Source organism: Candoia aspera, chromosome 1 (genome assembly GCF_035149785.1).
Source record: "Candoia aspera isolate rCanAsp1 chromosome 1, rCanAsp1.hap2, whole genome shotgun sequence".
NCBI lineage: Eukaryota > Metazoa > Chordata > Lepidosauria > Squamata > Boidae > Candoia > Candoia aspera.
The window spans coordinates 19,699,424-19,722,117 of NC_086153.1; the positions used below are offsets into that span (position 1 = coordinate 19,699,424).

Genomic DNA, 22,694 nt, shown 5'->3' on the forward strand with positions numbered 1-22,694 from the left:
ATTTCATCTCATGTACATTATCATATTTTGGCCAATAATTTTAAGAGGGACTTGGAGAAAATATCTTATGTATGGGGTGGGTTTTTGTTTTTTTTGGTATGCCTGCTTTTTCACACTTGCATCCTTTTTACTAATGGGTTAGAAAGGAATCTGAACAGAATCGCACCAGCCAGAGTTGCTGGTACAAATTATCACCGTCTGCTGTCAGATGAGAGTTAAGTTTCCTTTCAGTGCTGTGATTGCAGGATTGTTCAGTTCTGCACTGTGTAGAAACGTCACCACAAAGATGATCAGTAGCCAGACTGGATGGAGAAAGGAAAAGTTCTCATGTGTTGGAAGGTTGCAGTAGAGCCTTTTCGAGATTTTCATTTCTTAGATGGGTAAGTAATTATGGAACTTTGGTTTTAAGGCGATCATTGCAGCAATATACGTTTATCATATGGTATGTCAAGGAAGCACTGGAGATGCAGTGAAATCCGGTGGGATGTAAACATTTTCTGCCTTGGAAGGATGTCAGCCAGCAGGGGTAGAGGAATATGTGGGGGGCAGGCAATTTATGATTACTACGACTCTTCCATCTGCTGCTGGATCTTCTGCAACATTTCCTGCACTCTTCGTAACTGAAGGGGGAAAAATATGGCAGGAATTTATTTATCTGCTTAATTTATCTGCTTTTCTGTGCAAACTGAATAGCCAAAGCAGCTTACAGAACAAATACCGCCCCCCAAAGTACAAAATTGAAAATATCAAAACACAAATTAACAAACTGATCTGTAAAGACCTGCCTGAGCAGAGATACCTAAATGTATCTTCCAAAACTGACGGAGTGGGGGTCCAATGCAGGTTTAGAGAGAACGTGTTCCACAGCCCTAGGTCTCATTGCTGAGAGTCAGGCAATGGGCTATGTCCCTTTTGTCATGCAGACACATACGATGGTTATGACTAACCCTATGGCTAGCCCCACCTCCACCCCGGCTTAGCATGTAATAAGGACCCAGACCATTCAGTTACTTTACAGAACAATATATTATATGAATCCAGAAAATGGATTAAGTCAGTAACCAGATTAAATGCATTGTATCCTTAATGGGCTAAGCCATCAACAAGTTTAATGCACCTAGGAAACTCCCCCCCCCTTTAGAAAAAAAAGTGGGAGGCTGAAAATTCTTTTGTTTCCACTGGTTTGTCATCCTGCCATCTTTAACCTTTTTTTTTAATGTCTTTTCAGTAATTTGGAAACTGCCCAGAGTCAATGAGAGTTGGACAGCAAATACATTTAATTGATAATGGTAATAACAACCTCAACCCCCTCTGATCATGCCATAAACCTAGCATCTAAACCAGTATGGCCCTTTGCAATCAATTTAAAGAAAAAGAAAACATGTGGCCCCTGTCTGGAAAAGGATTGACCATTCCCAAGTCTTCATTTGGTCTGGGCTAAACACAATGTGTAGAGTTAGAGTAGTCTGTAAGGCACAGTTTATGGCTGAACTATAGCAGGCTAATGCAGGTGAATAAGGTGGCTAATGTATTGCAGAAACACCCAAAAGGGATCCGCTGCCCCAGTCAAGTAACCCCCAAGGAGTGACTAACTCAAACCACGCAAAAGGTTAAAATCACTCCATCCACATGGTGGGAACACCCACGTCCAATCAACAGATGTACAGGTAGGCCTCGCTTACCAACCACTCGTTCACTGACTGTTCAAGTTATGACAGCAATGAAAAAGACTTTTGACCAGTCCTCAGAGCTGTGGCCATCACAACATCCCCATAGTCATGTGATTGCAATTCAGGCACTTGGCAACAGGCATGCATTTATGACGGCCACAGCATCCTGCGGTCATGTGACTGCCATTTGCAACCTTCACAGCCAGCCTCTGACAAGCGAAGTCAACGGGGAAGTTGGCAGGAAGTCGCAAGTCGTGGTCACGTGACATCACGCATAATGACCTGCAGTGATTCGCTTAACAGATGCAGCCAGAACTGCCAGAACTGACATTGTAAGTCAACATAGTCATGTGACATCATGCTTAACAACCACACCACTTAGCAACAGAGTTGCCAGTCCCAATCGCTGTTGGTAAGTAAGGACTACCTGTATTTATATACCCAGTCCTCCAACACAAAGAGCTGGAGAGAATGAGTGGCTGAAAATTTAAGCCTTTTCATTATGGAACTTGCTGCCAAGACCCAGCAGTACAGCTCACATCCCCTGAATGGTTAGCTGGCTGCAGTGGCCAAACCATGTCTGCCTGGCCAATGGGGAAAGGACTAATGATGTCACAAAGCCTTGCCCATACTCTCCTGGTGAAAGGGCTCATGGGATACTAAGTACTTCCTAGACTGGTGTTTTTCAGTCTCAGTAACTTTAAGATGTGTAGACATCAACTCACAAAATTCCCCAGCACCTACCTTGAAGGTGCAGTAGCTTTGCTGTTGATCTAATTATTACAACCAGGGGTCAAAACCACCACTTAACTGCTGATAGGATTGAGTGTGCTGCGGAAACAGGATCATGTGTGAACCCAGCTGTTAAACCAGCTGTGGTCAGCTTGATGTGGGAATCTGGCTTGTACTGAGCTAAATTAAGCAAAGCCTTGACATTGCACAATGCAGCTCCGTATGCTTTAGGCTTTCAAGCACCAGCAATCTTTCCCATAACCCTTTATTCACCTCCTCATCCTTCTCCCGGATCAGCTTCTCTGTCTCTGAATCTGGCACTGTGGGCACAGCCGGGATGGGGAAATCCGTCCCACTTTCTCGGGTTAGCTTGCTATTTTTTTCAAAAAATCAAAAACAAAAAGAGATTAAAGAAGAGGAAATGCATTAAAGCATTTTCAAGGAACAAAGTGGCAGAAAAATGCTTGGGTATGCAATCCTGCAAGACACCCCATTTGCCTCCCCCATCAAACCGCTGTCTTTGGTTTCCATTCCATTATATAATTCGAGCCTGGCTTCCCACAGCTGTCTGAGGTTACCTTGCAAAGGTAATTAATAGTTTCACATTCATGTTTGGAAAAACTTCCTAATGGCAAGAGTGGTTTGATAGTGGAACCAATTATCAAGAGAGGAAGTGGAACAGAAGCTGGGCGGTTATAAGTCTGGGATCCTTTGTAGGAATCTGCATAGAAAATAAGGTTGGAGAGTGGACTTTTAGGCTAATGGCCCTTTCCAAATCATTTTGAACAATGCAAGACTAACACACTCCAGAAAAGCCCCAGCCTTTTCTGGAGAAAGGGCTGCTTTACCATAAAACATGCTCTCATAAGAAAACTCACACACATACAACCAAAGCTAGGCAGGTGTTCCTGAGCCTCAACAGCAAATCAGGCTGGCAAACCTCCACCTGCAACTCAGCAGGTCCATGGTCAAATCTCTACTATATCCAGTCAAAGGCCAGGAAACAGCTTCACACATCAACGTTCTTCTTCAGTTTTGGCTTAGCACAATACATGAATCCCACTACTGTGGTTTGCAACCCATGGTTTATGGCCTACATTTGTCTGGTTTCATACATCAAGCCGAATTTTAGCTTACTGAAAATAAAACAGACTGGGTTCACACAACATACTAAGCTATAAGCCATGGGACTACAAACCGGAAGAGCATTCACAAAGCATCCAAAGCCAACGAAATACATGATTAGCTTATTGCCCAAATCAAGCAATGATGGCTTGTTCAACAGATCATGGTTAAAATATAGTTTAGGGTGGTACATGAACTCTAAGAGCTGGAAAATTTAGCTTGAAAAACAAATCATCTGTTTCAAGCAATTTTGAAGGAATTCCTGAAACTATAATAAGGATTTTGCTTAAGAAGAAGTGATCAGCTTCAGAAATGGAAGGAATGGGTTTCCATTTCACTGTCACCTCTTCAAAGGACTTTTTAACAAGGACTCTGGTAAGCCTGACATGCTACTGTATAAGGCAACTTTGGATACTCATATATGTTCATCAGGATAGACTAATCCAAGTGAAGTGTAGGTAAAGAAAGGCTCTCTGTGTTGACTTCAGAGGAACACTGTTGTTTCCTTCTTTATTTTTTCATGACCAATTTCCCATCCCACCTTACCCTCCACCCCATCTCCAAAAGCTTTGATTGAGCACAACTACTATATGAAAAGCAGTGTAGCATGTTACTGTCACAGTGGCCTTTCAGTGATGAAAATTCCTATTACATGCATCATGCAGCACCACTTTAGAGCCATTTGAGGTCTATGTGCTCCCACCCTTGGTTCATAACCTTGTGCAGAGCACATGCACTGTGTGCAGAAAGACTCTTGATTCCATTCTGGAATCTCTGCTAGAAAGTGATGGAAATGACTACTCTCTGTCAAAGATCCTGGAGAACTGCTGCCAATCAAAGGAGACAAAGCTGGACTTCATCTGGAATGGAGTGACTTAATCCAGAAATTAGCTTTGTGTGTTTTCTGTGAATCAATCTGCAGATGGTCCTGGGACCAAAGAAAGCTGGGCAGCTACCTGGAGCCTGAGATTTTTTGAAGGGTCTGGTTTGCCACGTTATTTCACAGATCAGAAGATTATTAGGGAAAGTAGATTACAGACTGCAAATTGAAAAAAAACCCTGATAATCTTACTGAACCCAGGATGTGGATCAAAATCCCAAGCATAAGCCTTCCCATCAATACCCTCTGCCCCCCAAATCTTCATGTTCATATGATATGCTTAACCAGGTCAGATAAAAGCCTAGTGGTTGTGTTCATACAGTCTGTAAACAGTCAGTGGTAACACTGATTAGTGGTAACCCTGGTTAGGCTTAGTACACTGTGCAAACCCAGCAGTAAGGTTAAGCATCTTATGTGCCTACAGACAGGGTGTGCTGACTTCCAATGGTCCGCCACAATTTGTGCTGCTCTCCCCTCTATAGACGAAATAGAAGGGGCTCAGACAGCCATGAGCAGGAAACAAAATAGTTTTATAGGAAATACATGGAAGCCAGACAGATGCAGCTCTGGAGGAAAACACCTGGCATTACCCTGGCCTGGCTCTACAAGTCCACAGCAACTACAAGCCTACTGCAGCCCAAGAGCCGAGTGGGGTGGAGGCAGAACTGGAAGCGGGGCCTCAGTTGTTACTACATGGAACAGTCGCTGCAGCAGAATCTCAAAGATGAGGAACCTCTCCGTTCACTCCAAACAGGGTGGCAAGCAGAACAAGGGAATGGAGACACCAAGCTTCAATTCATCATGGGAAGGCAGGGCAGGGAAGAAGTTTCCCTCCAAGACTCATCCCCCGCTTCCTGATTTTCTCTTGGCCTAGAGCAGTGTTTCTCAACCCTGTCAATTTTAAGCTCATGGACTTCAACTCCCTGAATTCTGGGAGTTGAAGTCCACACAGCTTAAAGTTGAGAAGGTTGAGAAACATTGGCCTAGAAGGTCATTCTATGTCCTGGTTCAGGCATCCTGGACTAAATCTGCAAGTGGTAGAACCACCGTTCAGAAGCCAGAGAGTTGGAGGTGAAGCCCACCTCTGAAACCACTGATTCTTGGACATCCTTTCCAACAGGGGTTGCCAAGAAAATAATCCTCTTTCCCAGGAAGTGAGAGGAAAAATGGGGGATGTGAAAGACTGTGTCTCGGAGGGTTCTTGTTGCAGGGTTGAAATGTGCAAAAGATTGCCAAATGGTAAATGCTAATGTGATTGCTAGGAGTCGAAAACAACTTGATGGCATATAATCAATCAAAAATATAAGCGTTGGATACTCTTCATTAAAAGAGGACAAGAATCATGGGAAATGTGGGGAAAATGCTGAATAGGGATCAGGATGCAATAAAAAACGGGCAGTTTCCTCCATGTTCTCTACACCAGTGTTTCTCAACTTCAGCAACATTAAGATGTGTGGACTTCATCTCCCAGAATTCCCTAGCCAGTAAGCTGGCTAGGGAATTCTGGGAGATGAAGTCCACACATCTTAATGTGACTGAGGTTGAGAAACACTGTTCTACTGTACACTGTTTCTCCCGCAATGACACTCTCTCCAATTTGCTTTGTTCAGAAAATGGTAACTTTTGGTCAGCGCTGCTGAGAAAACAGTTCACTATCAATATACCAACAGACATGAACGTACGGATCTCACCCTCCCTGTGAAATACCCAAGGCTGTCCCCAAATGTTTGCAAAGTGCTAACAGCAGCTGACAGCTGCCAATGCTTACTACGCACAGGGAAAGGCCTGCCCTGAAGTTTAACACACGCAGACCAACGCAAAGCAGCAGCAGCAACATATAGTAATTATTTAAATATGCTGCCTTCTCAGTATCCTTAATGAGATTTCTTTTTTTTTCCCTTTTGCTACCTGTTTCTTTTCTCACCCAAGCATATTGCCCTTTGCTTTCCAGCTGAGGAGTCTGATGACTACCAGGCCCTTTCCCTTCCAGCATGCAGCCTGAAAACTGCAGCAGTGGAAGAGTTGCAGAGGCTCATCAGGCCTGTGCATCCAACAGGCAGAGCTCCCAAATACTTGGGACTAAGTCAAGGACCACCCAAGCAGACCACACCCTACATTTCATTAAAAGGCATAAAATGTAGGATTTAAAGGTACTCGTAATCTGTCTCATATGTAATCTACATCTGCATAATCAACCTCTCCCTTCTTCCACCTTAATCCCAATTTAAATCCTACATCCTTCAAGCCCCTCTATGCATCTGATGAAATCAGATGCAAGTTACAAAAGCTTATGCCTTTTAATAACATTTGTTAGTCAGAAAAGGTGCTAACAGACTCCCTTCTGAAGTTCTGCCACTATAGACGAACCCAGGGTTTCATCTTAAAGTTACCAAGGTTGAGAAACACTGGACTAACCCACCTCTCCTCCCACAATGTCTACAGCAGAATTTCCACTAATTATTATTACTGTATTATTTTGCAAGCTAAAACAATGCCCCGCGTTTATTCCTTCATTGTGCAACTGGCACGTTGAGAAACATTCTGACTGCTCAGGGCCAAAACACGGCTTTTGTGAACAAAGTGAAACATCTGTTCTGGCTGGCCACAGCTGGACAGAGAGGAATAGTGGCAAAAGGAGTAAGAGATGCAATAAGGGTTAACAGCCAAGGGTGCCGGAAGCAGGCTTCTGGAGGAACAGAGTCAATGAGCCGAGGATGACAGATTTCAAGGAATTATGAGAAAACCAAGCAAGATTTGAGAGAAGCTGAACGGTGGAAAAGGTGAGTTAAGAGAAACAGTGCCTCAGGAAAGGCTTACCCAAGACCATCCTTGACAGGTAAGCAAGATGGAGAGCTGAAGAAGGCCTGTAAGGGAATCAAGGAGCTACACGCCCTTGTATTTCATCTTATGATTTTGATTTTCCCAGCCTGTACTGTAGAACACCTCCCATTTTTCATACCCAACATGTCCAATGGCTGTACCAACTGGGAAATTGGGAAAAATGAGAACTGTAGTCCCACATTCCTGGAAGTTATCAGATTTGGGGGAAAACTGGGGAAAAGTTAAGGAGCCAGACTTATGTATATTTCTCCTAGTAGGACAATTCGCTGAAAACCTCAAGGTCAATAAGAGCTGTTTCTCTGTGTGTTCACTTCTTTTGTGGGTTTTCTACCTGATACCAACTTGGACATCCAACACACTGGCACCTTTCTGAGTTTTTAAAAAAAAGTAATAAATATATCCTGCTTGCATTCCGATTTATAAATAAACTCTGCATCACCTACCTACAGATGCCCCTCCTAGCACAAAACTGCACAAACCAGGGAAATGGATTTCAACATGTGTGGTTTATTCTGGTTGCAAAAGAGTCCCTACCCATCTGCTGTTATAATAAATACCTGCTTTGGGGGCCTAAATCATAATTTAAAAAATCTGTGAATTTAAGCCAGTATTAATTTTCCTCGACGAACTGTCTCCATCAGACTCTGATTCCACCTGGGAATTTTTAAGGCCGCTTTGCCTGTCTTTCCTCCTCATACCTGTTGGAGAGGAGGTTATAACAAGGTTACTGAAAGCAGGGGTCAGGTCCCAACTTTCACATCTCCTTCATCCTGCTCAGCTGTGCCCTCTGCTCAGCTTCCCTCCTCCCCAGTTCCACCTCCTTATTCACGGCACCCCCCAACTTACTTGCGATTCCGCTCTTTCACCACCATACGAGTCATGCTCTGAATGCACTGAGCCCGGTAGTTCTCATAGTGAGTCTCCCGAGTCACGTCCTTCAGGTCCTGCATATGGGTCCTCACCAGCATGGTGCGCAGCTTGACAAAGTCACAGTGCGTAGGATTCTCCACTAGCAGAAGGATGCAGAGTTAAGTGAATGGAATTCACGGCCACGTGGTGCAGTGACAATCTCTAGCTCAGAGACTTCACAAAGGGAAACAAATCCATGGAAGGTGACAAGCCTGTTGATGGCTTTGGGCAACAACAGTGAAATGGAGCCTGCCTGGGGAATGTCTATCGCTGAATGTCCAGACTGGCAGGAGAAACATGAAGGAAAGCTTACTGCTTTCCTATTCTGCTTGCCGCCTTTGGGCTCCTCTCACATTCGTAGGAGTCTGCACTCCAGAGAGACCTGGCCAGTTCAAGGTAAGTCTTACATAGTGAACTTGAAGATATGCAACTCCCACCTACACATTTGGAGGAGATACTTTCACATGTATACACAAAGTGGCCAGCTTCAAGTGATTTTGCTGGGATCTGTGGGGGCCATCTCTTCCTTTTTCCTTACTACAGAAATGCAGAAAGTAAAAGTACATCTCCATAACAAACACTGTGTTTATTGCTTTCCTTCTGCTAAAGGTGATTTGCCACAAGTCCTTTCTCTAGTCTGGCAATGGGTTGTGGACAGGCAGTCCTCTGTAACAGACTGAAGAACTTTTTAAAGCAGCTGTTAGGTTCAGCACCTTAATTCATCATGGTCTCATTTTAGGTAGTTTAGCTTTTTTTAATGGTCTCATCTTAGTATTATTATGAAGGAAGATTATATATTTTCTAAATCAGTCTCTCTCTCTCCCCACCCACCTACCTATTGGCATTCCCAAGCTATGTTTGGTGCCCATTCATTTTCAGGCACGTAACAAATCTTGAAATTCAGCATACTTCAAATCCCAGCTTTAAAGCTAGATTTTTCAAGGCCAACAGGGACAAAAGGATAGGGTGGGACTGGGGTTGGCTCTACAATTGAACAGACTGAAGCAGGACACAGCAGAGAAGAAAGGGTATTTGCTGCATGGCCTGCTTCTGCCCCTAAACTAGCCTTCTGCCTTCAATGCACTGAAGGAGGCTATGTCATCTGTACCACAGAAGGATGATTCAACAACCAGTCCACGTGGCTTTTGGATGGGATAGGAGGGGTGCCATCTTGTTCTTTGCCTCACATGTCCACACTGGGGCCATCTGCAAGGGTGGTCAAAAAAGCCAAGAAGGGCACAACTGCACAACTAAAGTCCCATTCCTTTGTCAAGTGAACGTGATGCCTGTGAAAAAAGGCACTTGGCTTTGATTGTGTAGTTGGGCCCACCATCTTGACTTTTTTTACCATCCCTGGGAATGCCCCTGTTCCAAAATATTGGGCTCGCCCCAAGGAGGCATCTTGTCAATATTCTCCCACCTCCCCACCTCCCGATCTTACCAATAAGATATGGGGCGCAAGGTGCAAAGCTACCATGCTTAGGCCATGCTTCCTGCATAATAACTAATCTAATGCTTGGGGACAGGAAGCTTTTATTGATTTCTACTGCCAAAGCTAAGACATGGAGCTGCCAAAGTCAATATTTTGTATTTCCATGCCACAAGAGCATCTGTAATTGGATGTTAATTCAAACTAGGGGAACATGGAAAATTTTTGCTGGATTCTGTATTTAATCAATGTAGTCCCGTTAGCTGTTGTCCCCAGTTTATTGAGCCAAACAGCCACATGGAGCTATAGATTACCTTCAACGACGCCCCAAGGGTACAGCCTCCCTCGGATCCGCTTGCCTTTCGTCTCCACAATGGTGTTGCTGCCAATCACAGCGAAGGGGATGCTCTCCTGCAGGAGAACAGTGGCAATTAAGGGTCAGCCAGGGTGGCAGGGACCTTCCCCACTCTTCGCTATTTCACATATATTTAGTGACAAAAGAGAGTGCATCCCTCAGAAAAGAGACAAGGAAACTGCATCATCAACTTGCATCGACTGTGCTACCAAATTTGGCAGCACAGTCAGAGGGGGGTCTGAGGGCTTCAAGAAAGAAACAGACCGAAAAGGCTTGGAAAAGAGCTGATCCCTGTTGTAAATAAACATGATGCATGAGTGCTCTGCATTCCATCAATGTCCTTTCGTTTATTTATTTAAATTGATTCTTCTTCTTCTTTTTTAAAGTTATTCAGGCCAGGCACCAAAAAGGGTATTGGGGCCTGTGGATTCCCAACCGAGGACCCCTGTTTATAATGACTGGCAGCAGTTTTAAACAAGCATGTCTCCCAGTCCACTCTTGGGTCTCCCCGTGTATAGGGACTGCAATGCCCCAAGTTCCTAGCTGACATTCTGCCATCCAAACACATCTGGAGGACACCCAGCTGGGGAAAGCTGTATTAAATCACAAGTATAACTATGTGTGATGGGAGAAGGCTGACAAAATATCTTAGGGTAAGAGTTCAATCCAGACCTAGCTGCCTGTCTTTAGTATGACTTAACTGGAATTAGGGCTTCATGCCCATCTTGAAACATGTGCCTTAATTTAAAAAAGGCAAGCAAATATGAAACACACTGTTTGCAAATATTAAGAGAAGCTCCTTTACAGTCAGTGCATTGGCATATGTGGAATATGGCTGGGGAAAACTGGGCTTCTTTCTGAATTTGTTCTGAATTTGCAATCAGGTGCATCTAGCAGAACCAGCGGATCCCAATGTCCACTCTTGGTGATCTCTCACCTTGAGTGCTTCATCCTGCAGCTTGAAATCCTCATCTTCATCTGAATCACAATCAGGAAACTGGTAGATCCGGATCCCAAAATGATCAATTTCATCACGAATCTAGAACAGAAGAACATGCCAGCAGCCGATGCGGCTCAATCACAGCTTTGATTCCAGTCCTTACATTCTATAGACCAAACTACACAGACAAGGGCACCCCCAAACAGCCCTTGTCTTCCCACCCTGAACCCTCAGAAACACCTTTGAGCCACCCACGGCTGCCCGAAGAATTCTCCATGAGCCAATCAGGGCCCTCCAGATAGCCAGCAGGGGAATGAAAAACTCAGCACTCAGCCAGCACCATACCCCCAACTCCTCACCCTCACTGACTTTCTCATAAAATACATGTGGCCACTTTGAGGGAGAGACTGAAAGCCATCTCTATACACAGATTTCACAATATAAGGTCACAGAGTCTGGATATCAGGGACGGGTGGGCGGGTTGGAGAGGGAGGGATGAGCGGGATGGCAGGACAAAGCCAAAGTGACCAAGAGGGGATGTAACGAAGAAGATCAAAAGCACAGGTCAGTATGATTCCTTATGGTCTACAATTAACTCAGCATTTAAAATCTGAATTACAATGAGTTGTACAACTACATACTTAAGACTTTTATACTTAAGAAACTATTTCAAAATCTTGGCCCTTTTTGCTTCCTTTTCTTTTTCTTTTCCTTTTTCAATTAGTTTTGCTTAGGTTAATCCATTTATTTATCTTAATGAATTCTGTTTGTGTTTCTACATTGTTCATGGAAGTGGGACGGGTGTCCCCAGGTTTGTTCCAATCTCCTCTTTCACCTTGCTTTTCATTCGTTCCACCTCCGAGGGCATGAGAGTGTCAGCCTTGGCTAAGACAGGAACAACGTTCACACGCTGATGGAGCGCTTTCATGAATTCGATATCCAGAGGTCGCAAACTGCCAAGAAGGGACAAGAGTTCACTATGGAATACCTGGGAGCTGTGGAAAGGGCTATTTCTTTTCTGGCCAATAAGCAGAAAAGTGGGGTGTCTGACATGTGCTGGAATGTGTATCGATTATTTTGCAGCAATCAATGATGCCCCACAAAAATTACTACTGTATTTCAATTAATTATACAAGGAAACATTAAAGAGAAAGGCAGAGCTGGCAGACATGGCATATCCTGGTTGAAAAATCTATATGCATGGTTTGGCAAAAATGCAACATCCTTGTTTCATGCAGTAACATCTGCAGAACAAATGATACTGGGGGTTGCCAAACTCCAGTAGGAGGCAACGTTAAAAGACGTTTGGCCTTCCATTCAGACTATTTAATGCATTATACCATTTGAATCACACATTTTAGAGTCACTTATATTGAAGGCTTTTGCTGTTTCCCAACAACTTAGGGGAGTCTATCCCAATTACCTTCACCCCTCATGGATAGACATCTGTATCCTAGATAGTTTATCAGTCTGGAGGACTTCAAGAATTTGAATTCTGGGGAGCAAGGGCCCAAACTGAGAATTCTTTTCTTTAAACCCCAATGTCCAGCATGCTGTAAGGAAGGTCATGTAAAATCAATGTACCATATAGTCGCAGATAAGCCGAGAATTTTAGGTGCCAGAATGCAACTAAAAATCAGTTTCAGTTTATCCACGGATGGGCTTATCTGCGAGTATATATGGTAATACTGTACTTTAAAAAAATACCCATATTTTCCATATATGCTTGCAGATAAGCCCATCTGTGGATAAGCAGACCCTCATATTTTTAACCAAAATACTATGAAAAATATGGGTCAGCTTATCCATGAGTGACACATTTTTCATGGTATTTTTGTTAAAAATCCAAGGATTGGCTTATCTGTGGATGGGCTTATATGTGAGTATATACAGTACATATGTAGTTTGGACATAGCCTTTACAGGCTTGAGTGGCATTCCAACCAAATAACTTCCAGGCTGAAAAACCAGGGACTGCATATCTGGGGAGCATGAGGTTAAAAAGGCTGGACCAGGAAAAAACAAAACTGCTAAGAGCCTTTAGGCAGCAAGTGCAGTCAGTAAGTCTTTAGTCAGAGTTTCTTTTTTAAGAAAGAGCATGCTCCAGGAACATGAGTAGGTTGGTTTGGTTCATACCCGTGACCAAAAGGAGAGATGAAGTAGAGGCAGCAATGGACACGGTTGTCCTGAATATTTTTCCGGTTAAGGCCACTTTCATCCCGGAAATACTGCTCAAACTGCTGATCTATGTAATCAGCCACAGGCTTCCAGCTGGGAAAGAAAGAGAACATAATTTAGAATTGGTAGGTTGAGGGAGGCAGGCATCAAGTTTGCACAATCAAAGCTAGACTTTACTGCAAATATCACATGCACAGAATTTAAAAATGCTGAGCCAAGGAATCCCAGAACTGGTTATCCTAAACTTTCTTCACACCAGCAATATAGTATAGGCCTGTGAGAGGTATTGTTGCTGTTGTTAAAGAGCTAGGAAATCCCTGACAGTTTTTTGCAGATCATCCAGGGATCTACATCCCGATCTATGTTCTGCCAATCCACAATTAACTAAGAGGTTACATTCTTTTTTTAGGTGGAGGAGGAGAAGGAACAGGAAGAGGAGGAAAGATCCATAAATGCCTGTGATATAATTATGGCTAGGGAAAGACCCAAGCTACATAGCTCACATTTGGAAACCTCAAGTTTCAAGAGCCACCTCTGCCAGTCTCAACATAAGTTCTTGAGCGAGCCACTCTCTTCTCCACAGATCATACATAAGTAGCACATTCATGCTTGCATGATAGGATGGAGGCAAGGATGAAATTTTGAACATCTCTTGTAGGAGGAGGGAGAGGCTGCTTAGAGAAATTCAGTGGGACTTCTAATGTGTTCATACCTGCTAAGTCATTGTGGAGACAAGACTAAATATCAACCTTCCCTTCAGATCTTTCCCTACTGGCTCACATTTTCTGTAGCTCAGAAATCAGCTTATTTCTGGAGGACTACTCCAGAAATGCAGCACCCCCTCATACACATTTGCCCAACCCAGCTCACTCAATCTATCAGTAATCAAGTTATCTTGTGATCTGGTATCAAATGACTTCAGAAATGAAAATGCCCCAGTTATACTGAAAGAGATGATATCTGACAGCATCTTAGTCACCTTTTCAAAAACATATAAATTAATTATGTGCTATCAAGTTGGTGTCAACTCTTGGCAACCACACAGATAGATTTTTTCCGGGGGGATCTGTCCCTAACTTGGTCCTTCAGGTCTTCCAACGGTGCACTCATTGCCACTGCAACTGAGTTCATCCACCTTGCTGCTGGTCGTCCTCTTCTCTTTCCTTCCACCTTCCGCCACATCAGAACCTTCTCCAGAGAGCTAGGACTTTGCAAACGTGTCCAGATTAGGATAATCTGAACCTGGTCATTTGTGTCTCAAGTAAGAACTCTGAGTTGATTTGCTCAATGATCCATTTATTTGTTTTCTTGGCTCTCCGCAGTATTCTCAGGAGTCTTCTCCAACACCAAAGTTGAAAAACGTCAATACAGGTAGTCCTCGAGTTACACTGGCAGTTGGGACCAGAATTTCCATCACTAAGCAATGCAGTCGTAAAATGCGACGTCATGTGACCACATCGCTTAGCAACGGCAATTCTGGCAGTCATTAACCGACTGTCATTAATTGCTGTCATTAACCGAATCCCACCTGTTATTAACCAAGGACTCACCCACCCAATCCAAGCCACTCCCAGCTTTGTCCCTCCCAGCCTCGAGCCTTGGTAAGGTAAGGGACTGCCTCTTCTTCAACTCCCCCATCTCCCCCCCATCTCTGCCCTTTTGGCCACCTTGCACTCCGCCGCCTCTGCCGCCTTGCCACCCTGCTCTCCACTCACCCTGCCACCCTGCCACCCTGCACCTGCTGGCCCTGCCGCCCCTGCCGGCCTTGCTGCTCCCAGCTGACCTTCGCCGTCTTCTTCCTGCTGCTGCTGACAAGGTGCACCTGGCCTGTTCCTTTGTGACAGATCTTCTTCCCGAGGCCACACCTGCCCCTTGCCCAAATCACGTGTGGCCTTCTCACGAGATTTTACTTCTGCCTTCCATACTGCACAGTATTAACTCTGCTTGTCGCAAGTGAAAATGTGCAACGGTTGCGAAGCATGTGAATGGCGATCACGTGACTGAGGGATGCTGCGACAGTCATAAATGCGAAGATTGGTTGCAAAGTTATCTTTTTAACACCGTTGTAACTCTGAACAGTCGCTGCACAAGGCAGTTGGTAAGCGAGGACTACCTGTAGGTTTCTCATAAGGACAATGAGATGTTCTGGGATTATTTTTCTAAGCACGTTCCACAGCTTGATGTGATCTACACAAAGATCTTTCCATAATCAATGAAGAACATACAGACTTCTTTTTGGTATTTGGCTTTCTCAATTATCCAGTGTACATCAGCAATAATGTCATGGTGTTCCTCAGCCTTTTCTAAAGCCAGCTCGAACATCTGGCATCTCTTTTTCCATGGAGGGCTCTAATCTTTGTTGGATGATCCTAAGCATTATTTTGCTGGCATGTGATTTTTAAAATTAGCGATGGCTTAAGGTGACAAAGAGCCTCAGGTCAGGGTGCCCCTTTCCTCTTTCTGCCCATATCACCCTCTCGCCTATCTATATCTCTGGGGAGTTGAAAAGAAAAAAGTAACAGAGACAAAAGGCCTAGAAAAGCCTTGTTCTTCTGGGCCACTCTAGCTTCTTATCTTTGTGTAAGGCAGCAAGAGGGTCGATGTGGGTATAGAGGTCAATCTTGACCCAGAACTACTGGATTTCTGACTTCTCACACATGTGCCGGACTTTTTTAAGCACATAAGGTAAACCTAGTGACTCAGTCTGCAAACATCCCCTTGTATCTGTTCAATTATTATCCAGGTTAGTAATAGCAGTACTTCAGAGTGCTAGAGGAAGACAGAAGTCCCTTCTCCCTCCTTTTATGGCACCTGGCACACAATTGTTCTTGGACACCAGCAGAAAAGACCACGATGCCATTGGGAAATGTAATTTTCTTAAGATCTGATGCAATTTGATGCCAGTCTGATCTAGTGGTTAAGGTTTCAGGCTAGAAACCAGGAGACCACGAGTCGTAGTCCCGCCTTAGGCATGAAAGCCGGCTGGGTGATCTTGGGCCAGTCGTTCTCTCTCAGCCCAACTCACCTCACAGGGTTGTTGTTGTGAGGAAAATAGGAGGAGGAAGGAGTATTAGGTATATTTGCCTCCTTGAGTTATTTTTAAAAATAATAACGGCGGGATAAAAAAATCTAAAAAAAATATTCCAGGAAGACAGGATTCTTCTCTAGTTCAAATATTAATCTTTTTTTTTAATGAGTATTATTAGATTTCAAAACTCCTATCTGAAACCCAGATGAATAATGCACCAGAAAAAAAAACACCCTCTTGGGCAAGACTCCTAGTGCCTGCAGTGGGATTTACCTGTCCTCCAGCCAGCTGGCCTTTGTCTCTTGCAGATTATTTTTATCACAGTCTTGGCCTCCATCCAAGGATTAGCTTAGCCCTGCAAGTGATGCCTAATGGGATTCCCTCCCCACAGTTTCCCATGATTCCACAATAAGGCTTTCCCCAGGCAAATTCCTTTCCACTTTTCTGGGAGACATACCATTCTGTGTTGTTTAAAGCATCTCCAAAACCTGGTGTGTCCACAATGGTTAAGCGAAGTTTCACACCTTTCTCCTCTATGTCCACCACGTGTTTGGTAATCTCCACAGTCTGGACAATCCTTTCTAGCCCCGGAGACAGAAGAAAGAAAGAATGGGGTAAGGCTTGTTGGAGAGGGTGTACCCCAGACAACCAAAATCCCAAGGTTCCAAATCAACTGAAATGTCAACTATGCAAGAATAAGATCCCTCTTGTGGAATGCCTTTCCACCAGAAATAAGATCTCCCTCCTCATTCCTGATTTTTAGAAATCTTTGGCTGATTAAAAGAGCATTGCTCCTGCATCTCTGATTAAAGGCTGGAATTGACTAGAATCTGAAAAATCCAGGGGACGCATGCAGGAGACATTTGTTGCAATGATCCATTTATTTCTAAAGAGTAGGTAATAAGTTTGAGCTAGAAATATTGCAGAATAGATAAGGCCACAGACCTATACCCTTTCATCGCCTGCTTTGTGTGGTTTTCCTATTGGAAATTCTCTTGAGATGCTCTCTGTGGTTTTCACAGCTCTCTACTTATCTCCTCTGCAACTGTTTGGTTTGTGGTGCATGACTACTTAAAGTTAAAGTTAAAACTTTTACCATTCCCCTTTTCCTTTTAAAAAAAATAAAGTTAACTTTCTGTAAAACTTGTGAGATTGATCTGTCTTTCAAAGGAGTAGGAAACTGATTTCCTTAGTCACACACCTCATACTAAACCGTCAGGACTAGCAGTACAGGAATTATTTCATTTTATCAATTTCTTTTTATTTGCCAGTAAGGGAGCCCTCCCTATCTCACCAGATAAAGATTACCTCCTGGAAGATAGGTGGTTGCAGGCGTTAACTACCAAACAGAAAGGAACTAGGGTGCAATGATCCAAAGGACTTCTGGGAGCTGAGAATTGAGACCTCTAATCTTTCACCCTTCAAGCTTGGTCTCACCGCTACATAGTTTTGCTTTAGGATTATTCTATTTGGTTTATTGCCTTCTATTTGTTTTACAGTTATTATATTTTTCTATATTGTATTATATTATTGTGCTCTTCCCTATGCTGGCTGGGGAATTCTGGGAGTTGAAGTCCACCCATCTTAAAGTTATTGATGTTGAGAAACACTGTACTAAGAGTTGGAAGGCTTAAAGAGGCATAAAACATATACAGACAAAACAAACAAACAAACAAATGAATACCTTCTGCATTTAAGAGTTTGCGATCTTTGTACAAATCTGTAAGAAAAAGGCTGTTCACCAGAGTGGACTTCCCCAGTCCAGACTCTCCTGAGGAGAAAGGAGGAGGAGGAACAGTTAATATTACACAAGAGGAAGATGGGTTCTTAAGAAGTAGTCTTTCTGAAGGAAAAAGAGGCAAATGTAAGGAATACTTTAAATAAAGAGGAATACTTTAGATAAAGAAAGCAATCATTGGCAATTTGCATAGCAAGACTGTATAGTTAATACCAGCCTTCCCCTTTCTAGCTCTTTGGTATCCGCAGGTTAGACTGTCCCATCAGTTCACAAAGCATGCTATAAAATCCAACTTTACAATTCAAGCCAAGACTATTTTTGAGATGAGCTGGTACCATTGATCAGTAAGAAGAAATCCAGCAGAGCAAGGCTTTGAAGTTATTAATATTAGGACAAGGCTACAGTACTTTAGTACTTTTTTTCACTGGAAAAAAAGACATAGAATGTGGTTAGATACTAAGATGGGCATTGCATATGTAAGAGTTCCTAAGCTCCCCCACCAAATCACATACAGCAGAACTGGAAGGGCCCTGGGGAGCAGGTACCAATTAGCAAAAATGGTACAGTACTGAGTGGCTTATAAACAGCTCTTTATGCGATCACCTACTGTTATGTTCAAATCATCCTAGGTAGCCAAGCAGAAAAACTCTGCCTCTCCTTTTTAAACCTCAAATGCATCACTAGCACAGATATATGAATACAGACTGGCCAATAAAAACACGGTGGAGTTATTTCTAAGATCTCATAGATCAAATGCAACAGAATATATTTTCCCCTCTCTTTAAACTTGTATAAACAAGTTACTTAAACATAAGGCAGATGAAAGTTAGTTTTACAGTTTTCTGCCATGAATCGTGTGCTTTCAGTCTGCAACAAACATACATCCTGAAACAGCCCTTGCAATTTCAGCACTGATACCTGCAACCATTAGTGTGAAATCAAATCCTTTTTTCACAGATTTCCGATGGACCTGATTAGGAAGTGTTGCAAATCCCACATATTCTTTATCATCCTAAGAGAGAGGAAAAAGAAGAGAAAAATCAGAATTACAAACTGCCAGGCCTTTTGCAAGAATAATTTGTTTGGAATAAGTTTTTAAAAGATATTTTTAGTTATAATGAATCCAATCCACAAGTTCTCAAGGCAGGTAGAAGCCTGTAATCGCAAAACACAAGCCACATACTGGCTGCGTTCACACAATAAACCTAACTTGGTTACGGATTTTATCTATTTCTGAGTTCACATAATGCACTAAATAATACTAACTGAACAGGCTGAGTTTCTATACCACAAATAAACTACAAAAAACCAGTAACTAAACGTCACATGTTGTGCAAGTTCACCCACTCAGTCTTTAACTGACTTGGTTTAACACTGTGTGAATACAGGAATTGTCCTAACAGTCAGGAATCACGCTGAGACGAGGAGTAGGTCTCTAGTGTTTATTACTGCTACATAAGACAGAATCCTAACAAATTGAAGAAGCGTGGGAAAAACTCAGACAGATAAACCCCAAAAGTTAAGGTGGGTCTGATCTGTGTCTCTTTGAATGGCTGCTTAATTCCTCAGTACTACGCATGCATTTTCCCTCCTGGATAGGGGCTCCCTCCTGCTCGCCATCAGTACTCATGACAGGAATAGTATCACTGGAGAGAAACAATCCTTGTTAAAGCATTTTTAGGGATGACATAAATCTTCTGTACAAGACTCAGGAAATGGATCTCTGTGCCCTTATACAACCACTGTTCATGTCAGTGGGTCATCAACTGATTAGCAAAATAGCCCTTGTTTTATTTTTGTGCTTTCTCCAGCATGGGAATGCCAATTATGCCCAGCCTCAAAAGCATCATTGGGGGGCACTAATTTCATTACTACAGCATTTGAAGCACACCAAAACATTATTTCTAGGGGAAGCTTACTCCCCATCATAAGCAAAATACTCCTGTCAATAGGGGTGGGGATTCTGGGTTGAGTATGCCTGCACATTTCAAGGATCCATGACCACAATCTCATGCCTTTTTCCACCAAAAGATTAGAAGATTCTGAAAAGGCTGGAGGGTTATGGCAGAAGTGCTGATAGAGATGCTTTACCTCATCAGATTCATACGGGTCAAGCCTGCCCCAGGGGCTTCTGGGACGAGATGGGCTTGGGGGTGCCGGAGCAGCCATGTGCTGCTGTTTCAGATCTAGAGGCTGAGGGCGGTAGAAGGCCTTCCGCTCCTTTTCCTCCAAAGCATCTTTGGGAATGGCCTGGACTGCAGTACTAGGGAACATTTCAGTCCCACCCTGGCTGGATCTTTTCTCCTGATGGATGTCTTCTGGCTTCACACGATGGCAGGTCTTTTCGGTTGGGGAATCCCTGAGGAACTGGACAAGCTCTGTCTCTTCTGGGTCTTCCTTCAGAAAGCGCTTTATCTGGGCAGGGGAGGGTGTGGCAGAGAACAAAAAGAGAAAACAGTATTTGTGTGAAGAGGTGGACCTTGGTGTCATATCCTTTCTTCTATCTTCCCTTCCTGCTACCTGCAGGTTCTCATTCATGGTGGAGTATTGATTTCTAATACTGTACTCCAGGCTCCTTTTCCTTTCCAGTGACTCTCTCAAAAGCATCAAGAGATTCTTTCTTTCTATTCACACATATGTGCAACTCCAGCTTGCTTCTTATTTAACTTGTAACAGAAATATCCTCTAACCCTTTTCTCTGATCAGTATTTCCTGTCAAGAAGATTCTGGGATAGCTCTGTATCAAAAAGCTTTCTTTTTTCTTTTTCTTTTTAACAACTAACTGCTATGCAATCGTATCACCTGAACATCCTTGGTAATTAATTCACCATTGTCAAATTCAAGAAAGGAAAGGTAACAATCACAGAACCTCTTCTGATCCGTAAATAATACATGCATGTTACTCATTTGTACTACTGGGAAGATAAAAGATAAAGGATAGTTCCAGAAGAGTCATGCCCTAGGAATAAGAACCCAGACTGGGGGAAGGGGGGAGACCAAACTGGGGTCTGCAGAGGAAAACTCAGGATTAACTCCACTGGGTATGCAAAACTCTTACTGTGTGCTCCTGGGGGATGCTGGCAGGCTCTTCAGTCTGCCCAAAGAGGCTGGGATTAGCACCCTCTCTCAGGGCACCAGCAAAAGGCATCTCTGCTTCATTGGGCTGCATCTCCTTGGATTCTTCTAGAGCAGCTACGGTTCCTTCCATCTCCTCTCCCTGAGTCGAGAGGATTGGGCAGGGCAGGTGTTGAAAAGCAAGAGAAGGTGTTGGAATGAGGGGTGAAAAGGAGCAAAAGACAGATAAAGCAGATAGAAAAGTGCACAAGAAGTCCACCAAGGCTTTGGCCCCAACCTACTGTACATGCTTAGAGCTAAAAGCATATCTGCCCATGGTCAATGTTCCTGTGAATCCCTGCAACGAAGATGCGTCTGTCCATAGTCATAGGTGTGGACGATGTGTGTGCATCAGGGCAACCATTTAAATATTTAGGCACATATCTTCCTTGTACATAAAATGTAAAGTGTGATATAGTATCTATTTCTGAACATACTTTCATCCCCCAACATGGATCCCACAGAGGAATAGTGGAGACTGCAGTGTCATGCAGTGACATAAGCTCACATTACTAATCAGCCTGGAAACCTAATGGGTGTCACTGGTCTAGAACCTTCTTATGGCTCAACATACAACTCAAACGTGCAGGTATAGATGCAGGAAACCTGGTTTGGAAACAGTACTTCCATGAAGATTGTATAATTGTAGATGATAGCAGACTAAATACAAGGCAGCAGTGTAATGTGGCCACAAAGAAGACAAACACAATTTTAGGATAACCAAAGTATAATTTCCAAATCAGAAGAAATAATGTTCCATTCTACTCGGGTCAGACCCCACCTCAAGACTGCACTCAGTTCCGGACACCCCATTTTCAGGAGGGTTCAGCGTAACTGGAAGAATGAATGATAAAGGTAGTACAAATTAAGCCCTGTGAAAACGTATTGAAGGAGCTGAGAATGTTTCCACTTGAGAAAAGAAAATGAGAGGAGAGATGCTAGCATTTTTCAAATACCTGAAAGGATGTATTGCAGAAAAAGGTCAATACTTGCACCCTCTCATTCTAGAGAGTAGGACATGGAGCAATGATTTAAAATTCCAACTGAACATTAGAAAAAACTTCCGAAGAGTAAGAGCAATTCAATAGTGGAACCAATTACTTAGAGAGTTGATGGGCTTCACTGAACATGTGGAAGAGGAGGGTGAACAGTTATCTCTCTGGGATGCTTTAACAGGATGGCCCAAGTGGCCCCTTCCAATTCTATGATCCTATCTCACAAAATCATAGGATATGAGCGCACAACTTTTGTTTCAAGGGCAGCAGTTGCCCTTGGACTGACATGCCCGGAGCACTACTCCAAAGAGGAGGAGAAGCCAGCGGAAAGCTAAATTTGACTTAAATTAATTTAATAGTCCTTGTTTAGTGAGTGTCTCATTTAGCGACCAGTTACAACAGTGAAGAAAAAGTAACTTTACAACCAATCCTTGTGTTTACAGCCTTTGCAGGTCTGTAAAGCAAAGGAAAGCTGAAGTAAGATCATAAGCACAGCTGCAGTTTCACTTAGCGACCACTCTGCTTAGCAACTGAGTTGCTGGTCCCAACTGTGGTTGCTAAATGAGGACTACCTGTAAATTATCAATTCCCTCAGGAAAGCGTACGTATGTGAGGTTTGTATGTCTGCAGTGTTAAAGAACAATTAGAATTAAGTTGTGGATGGAGTTTCTTATGTATGCTCATATTGCAGCAGCAACAATAGGGGTCCACAATAGGTCAGAAATTGGAACTCCCATATGAGGACCTCATCTCATCTGAAA

The 22,694-nt window shown here is 43.2% G+C and overlaps 1 protein-coding gene across 1 annotated transcript; it reads right to left on the reverse strand.

Moving 5' to 3' along the window:
* Positions 1-465: 465 nt before the first annotated feature.
* Positions 466-21,032, reverse strand: LOC134488563 (septin-4-like). Its single transcript, XM_063291042.1, has 12 exons — positions 20,883-21,032; positions 19,916-20,239; positions 18,743-18,836; positions 17,771-17,857; positions 16,544-16,667; positions 13,017-13,151; positions 11,717-11,834; positions 10,879-10,980; positions 9,901-9,997; positions 8,095-8,257; positions 2,676-2,775; positions 466-620 (listed from the first exon to the last, which is right to left on the reverse strand). The coding sequence occupies exons 1-12, from the start codon at positions 21,030-21,032 to the stop codon at positions 564-566; spliced, it is 1,551 nt and encodes a 516-aa protein (XP_063147112.1). The 3' UTR covers positions 466-563.
* Positions 21,033-22,694: the final 1,662 nt, after the last annotated feature.

What these genes read in the sequence shown, in the direction of transcription:
- LOC134488563 (XM_063291042.1), bottom strand. Translation starts at nt 21,032, where the DNA reads ATGGAAGGAACCGTAGCTGCTCTAGAAGAATCCAAGGAGATGCAGCCC. An exon ending in ACCCGTATGAATCTGATGAG is followed by an intron (nt 18,837 to 19,915) that starts GTAAAGCATCTC and finishes CCTCTCTCTTAG; the next exon opens with GATGATAAAGAATATGTGGG. An exon ending in CAAACTCTTAAATGCAGAAG is followed by an intron (nt 16,668 to 17,770) that starts GTATTCATTTGT and finishes CTCCGGGGCTAG; the next exon opens with AAAGGATTGTCCAGACTGTG.